Source organism: Eurypyga helias, unplaced genomic scaffold (genome assembly GCF_000690775.1).
Source record: "Eurypyga helias isolate BGI_N326 unplaced genomic scaffold, ASM69077v1 scaffold14420, whole genome shotgun sequence".
Taxonomy (NCBI): Eukaryota; Metazoa; Chordata; class Aves; order Eurypygiformes; family Eurypygidae; genus Eurypyga; species Eurypyga helias.
In genome coordinates this window covers 60,120-66,119 of record NW_010223982.1, presented here as the reverse complement: position 1 = coordinate 66,119, position 6,000 = coordinate 60,120, and the positions used below count along the sequence as shown (strand labels likewise).

General features: G+C 33.6%; 1 protein-coding gene across 1 annotated transcript in view; it reads left to right on the top strand.

Annotated features, from left to right (window-relative positions):
* The window catches only part of LOC104515886 (ephrin type-A receptor 7), a gene marked incomplete at its 5' end in the record, with an annotated part of 94,006 nt that overhangs the window by 61,063 nt on the left and 26,943 nt on the right, over nucleotides 1–6,000 (top strand). Inside the window, one exon of the mRNA XM_010160067.1 lies at nucleotides 3,664–3,788. Coding sequence (XP_010158369.1) covers nucleotides 3,664–3,788 — 125 coding nt within the window. The remainder of the gene's footprint in view (nucleotides 1–3,663; nucleotides 3,789–6,000) is intronic.

The following is a 6,000-nucleotide window of genomic DNA, read 5'->3' as shown; positions in this document are numbered from 1 at the left end:
AGCAGGAAGGAGAAAAAGAAGAGATGAGGTATATCAAAAAGAAATTTGATAGCAAATGGTGTCTTGAACAGCCTGTATCCCCCAGTGTAATATATTATGGAAATAATGATTCTGAAAAGCGATGCTGCTTTGTAACCTGAAGTGATACAATAGGGATTATGCATGCTCAAGTCATTCAGGACTGGGTACTTAGTTGTCTAAAAATACTATAAGAAGTGTCTTCATCACACACAACTTTGTTATGCATGCAGTGGCAAGAGCTAGAATGCTAAAAGAAAAGAAATCTGAAATAGTCTTTAGTTGTAGTAGTAGTAGTAGTAGTAGTAGTAGTTCAGCTACCAATGGCAGGAAAAATGATATTTTAAATTCTGGTTTTATAGACTTAATTTTTTTTTGTTAGTTAGTACCATATTTTGACCTGCAATTAGGGTTGAATTGTATAATTTAACTCATTTTCAAACTTGCTCAAACATAGTTGTTTCAAAACCATAAATAGGTTTTTAATTAATTAATAAGGGTAGGCAATGAGAAGTGGGCTAAAAGTTTAAAATGAGGTGTCAGGAAGCCAAAACAAATAAAACGTGAATGCAAAACAGTCTGTAAGAAAGGCACAGAGAGAATACGGAGGAAATGATTATACTAGAATAAAGAACAAAATGCTTCTGACCTGTACACTCTCATTAAGCACAGATCAAGAAATGCTACCCAAAACACAGGACAAAGACAGCATATACATCTAGTCTCTGACGTCAATAGATCTCCTGATGGGGTTGCTCTTGTTTACAGATTCCCTTGCAGTAACAACAGACTGTTGTGCCTTGCCAGAGGAGGATACTCTGGCTTCGACCAATTTGATGATTCCCTCCTTCTGACAAATGTGGGGACACAAAACAAGCTTAGGTAACTTACTGAATTTTAGGTATGGGAATCATATACAACATAATTGTTTTCAGGGATACCAACATATGCAGTCTGTAGGTTTGGACTGTCTTTTCTTCCTCATGTAGTTCTTCTATCAGTGAAAAGTAAGATGTTCTTAGTAAAGGGTGAAAAAAGCCCAAACATAACCGAAGAAACCCAAAATCAAACCAGCTTTTAATCTGACTATTCTAGAATGAAAAGAATATTAATTGACATATAATGTTGTCATATGTTGAAGAGCGTATTTATTTACGACTTCTGAATGCTGTCTTGTAACGTTCATCAATCACTGAGATTTTGTTTTGAGTGGAAGTTTCTGAAGAATGTAGCATGCCTGTTTGTGGAGTGTTTTGTACAGCTGTTAAGTAGGAATCTCACACAGTATATTTCACTTCCCCGATTAAAATCTTCCCCCCTTCTCTATTCCTCCTTCTCTGCATTGCTGTTCCTTCCCCACATACACAGAGTTAACTAATACCAGAGGAAGCGAGTTCATTTTGCTTCGCTGCTTAAAAAAAATGAATGCTATGACCAACGGAATGAAAAAATTTGATAAGCTAAAACAAAAGGCAGCAAATGTTGAGAACAAACTCCAGTGACCTAGGTAATATAAAACTGTTTCATGATAAGCTATGAATGTTAACAATTTTGAACATCTAAAAATGTAAAATTAGCAATTTAAAAGCATCTATCTGGATGAGATAGAACATTATACATGAAACATAATGACCTCTCTGAAATTCAGCCGGGATGCTGTAGTACTCATTTAGACAAAGAAGACAACTAGTTAATCACAGGAAAGAAAACTAGACAGAGCAAATTAGTTTGCTGCATTCCAGACTCTTAGCTACAAAAAAGAATATATTTCACTAATTAGAGGGTGAAATACTCTGAGCTTTTAGAAAGCATATGCAAGAAGAGCAAAAGAGAGAGATCTTGGGTTCGGAATGGTGTGTCAACCCATGGTGTTTGCATGATACAATTTTGTGATTTTGTCAGTCAGGCAGCCTACGTACATTAAGGGGGCTTCAACTTTGATTATATTGATTATATAGAAGATAGTAGTTAATAATGAAAATTATCTTGGATGTCTTCAATTGCTAATTTTCGTGGGCTCTTGGAGCCTCTAATGAAATGCAAATAAATTTAATTTAAAACGACATGAATATATATGTTGTAATAAAAAAAGCTAGAAACGTCACAATTAAAATAAGAAGTTAACAATCAAATTTTAGGTTTTTTAGAGGATTATTGTCTTGATTGTGCTGTAGATATTTTTACTTAACCATTATTATTTTATCCTTAAAGCTACAGGAGTATGTATTCTATATGTTTTATTTCTATGTTCTTTAAATTGAGGAAAGTGTACTAAAGAATATTAGAATGGGAATTAGTCTAATTAGACTCAAAGTGAATGGTAAAAGAGAAAGTGAAGTTCACCTGCTTGTTGCATGGGATAAGAATCCTGTTTTATCTGAAGACTGTACATCATTTTACATAGTGAAAACTTTATATGCAGTTCTGAAATAACATTTTTCTTTTTTTTACCTAGAAGAAGATTTTTTTTTTTCAGAATTTTTGTTCAAACAAGCATTCTAGTTTAAAATCAGGCATAGATTCTATACTTGAAAAGATATAAATAAATTTATCTCTAATTTTCATTTCCTTTCCTGTGTCTGAATCTTCTCTCTGAATATGATCAAGTTCCTGTACATGTAAATATCATTTTACCTTTAACTGCGAGGGGCTGAGGATCAAGCCTGTTTTGCATGAGCAGTGTTACACCCTTGAACTATTTCCATTTAATTGAAAGAGAACAAGATCGTTTTGCATGTTCCAATGCCATTGTTCGTTTTAAATAGATATGACTTTATAGGATTTCAGTGCTACTTTCATATAGGCAGTGTATGTGTTTGAGGAAAAGCGTCCCTCCCTTTGAAATGCACATCAGCAGAAAATCTGGTGTCTTTCTTTTTTGGTAAACGTAAGATAAACTGATAAAGCAAGTTACTTTTTCAGTCTCTCACATCTTATTACATTATCTCTTAAAAATTTTTAAATGAGAGTCAATGGCTCTATAATGTTCGTACATTGTTGAGGTTTTTTTAAATTTCAAAAGGTACTTTCCGTCTCACACTTTCAAAAAATGTCAAGACCAAATATGGTAACTTAGCACTAAAGAAAGAATGTCCTGGAAAGATTTGAACTATTGAAAAAGAGGAGGTTTAGTCTCTTAACAAAGTTGTTTTCATCACCAAGTCATGCCATAATCAGATAGTGCAACAGATTATTTTTTAATCAGAATTGGAATCAGTTATACGACATCAGCCTAAAATGTGATTTTGTTTCTAAAACATTATTTTTCTTTATATTTACATTCCAGAAACATATGTAATAAATATTTAGGCTTTTAATTTACTACAAATTAATCTAAAAACTTACCTTGGTATCGCAATCAGAATTAATTTGCTTGTTATTCCTATCCTACCAATCTCAGTTTTGCACCAACTTGAACAATGCCACTTTTTGCTCTTTGCACTTCAATTCGATTTCTTTTCTAAGTTTATGAACAGTAATAGGGTCCTGCTTGAATATTCATTAGCTTTGAACTGTGAGCTATGAAAAGGTGCTTTCTTTTACCTTAATGAAAGTGGCTCAGCATGGGGCCGATCAGTAATGACATTTGATTTTAGGCATCCAACAAATTTGCTTTTTATTTATTGACACATCTTGTCCAAACAGCTCCCTCGCAAGTTAGTGGAGTAATGAAAGAGAGAGTGCTGCAGAGGAGCGTGGAACTTTCCTGGCAGGAACCAGAACATCCCAATGGAGTCATTACTGAATATGAAATCAAGTATTATGAGAAAGTAAGTGCTAAGATAATCTGTAATGTACAACAATGTGTTGTGTGCTTCATATTGGCTTGTTGTGTTGTGCAACAATGTTAAAACCATCAGCTATCAACTACCCTGTCTCTTCAAAGTCACAGTGATTTTGCTTGTTTTTAATAACTAGCAAATCCCTGTAATTATTATTGCTGTCATATGTCAAATATATTGTATTTTGGTATCCTAAAAATGAAATATTTTCTTGAAATCTGCCTTTTTTTCTCACTATTTTTTTTTTTTATTGTGAAGTTGGACTTTGATATTTTACCATGGTATTTGTCATTTTCCTGTCTCTTCTACATTGTGTATAAAGTTTGTTTCATTTCCTCCTGTATCACTGCAATTCCAGTCTTGAGATGACATATCAAATACAACTCTTGACTGCATTTGGTATTTCCTTATAAGCTGGGCCGCTTTGACTTGATGTCTGAAAACTTCCAAAGCACTTTCTAGAGTTTCGGCTGATAAATATTCCTTATTTGTCCTTTTAAAAAGTCCCAGTATTGTGAGATTTATTTTTCACTTGTTCTCTCAACACAATAATGATTTGAGGGCTGCTTTTCAATCGTAGATGAAGTGATCTCTCTTTCTGGTAGAGTGAAATTGCAATCTTATTGATGTCAGTCGGAGTTTTGCCATTCTTTTCAGTGTGTCTAGGGCTTCATTCATGATAACTTTGAAGTACTCCAGAATAAAAAAATTCTGACAAGCATATAAGTAGCTCCACATGCAACTGTAAGCTGGATGAAAGCAGAATGAAGGCAGGTTGTGCAGCTAAATGTTTGTCATGGGACCAGGGCTAAGTGTGGCTCCTCCAGGTTCCCTGGGAAATTTGCTGTAGCATGAAACATATTCCTAATTTTTATAAAACATTCTGGGAGAAAAAAGAAGGAATTAAAATGCAAAGAATTGAACAAAGGAGTCCCTTTGTAATCACTTATGAAGATGTTTCATCTCTGCAAAGAAGGTAATAACACCTCTGTATCAAAGAGAGCATGTCAGCTTACTAGGAAACACAGAATTAGGTAAATCCAGACCAGACTGGGTCTAATGTCAAGTGTCACATGTAATTTTCAGTGCTGAATTACACAAGTACACTTATAAAGGGATTTTTATATGATTTGGGAAGGGCACAGAACATTTATTTGTTGATACTAGCTCCCCATTTAAGTTCACTTTAGTGACTCATAACAAAATTTGCCAGCTGTGTGCGGATAGCTAAACATTTCTTTTATGCAATTTTACTAATGTTAGCAGGTAATTTTTGTTCCTCAAGCATGCATGTGTGCACACACACACTTTTGAAGTCCATACATTAAAAAAAAAAAAAAAAATTACATATTTACCAAAGGTAAAACTGTTCTCCCCAAATAAAAAAAGTTAAAAAATGAAACTACAAACCAAATTTTTTTTTTCCAATATGCAGAGTAATTTTCAATCTGTTGTAATAAAACACATAATTTAAATAGGAAGTCAAAAATCCCAGCAAAATGTGAAGACACTATACTTCTCCTAAAATAACAACTTCTACAGCGTGACTTTTATTCCTTTCATTGTATATTCATGTTACTTTACATATACAGCAGAATTTCATTGCCAGTTTCTGCTGTTTGCAAAGACAAGAACTGATGTTAAAATTTGTAATGGAAGGAAACGTACCAGTATTACACTTATCACAGTGAAATTAATAAAAGACAATAAGAAACTCATCCTGTAAACAGTCACAGCTAAACTGAAATGTATACCTTTAATTTGGTGAGACAATTTCAAAACAAATACTTAAATGCTTGCCTTCCTTCTGAAATAATGCAGTTCTGCTTGAAAAGTACTTCATAAGCTTCTTGCTCAGAATGACAGAGACAGTTTAAGTTTTGTTCCATTAGTTTAAAAGGAAAGGAAAAAAAAAAAAAAAAGATCTGAACTTTCAGCTCCTTTTAGAGCCTAATTAAATCAAACATTTTTGTGGTTCTGAAATATTCTGATAAGTGGTTTTTTCACCTCTCACTTCTGGCTAGGGGTGGAATGGAAACTGCCTGAAATCTCCTAAGTAAGTCTGTCCTGTGAGATTTTTAGCACAGGTTATTTTTATTTTGTTGTTATTTATTTATTTTGAATGCAAGAACTGTTGACAACTGCTGTGAGCCTCATTTATGCATCAAAACCCAAACTCTGAAATGTCACTGTGGCTTAC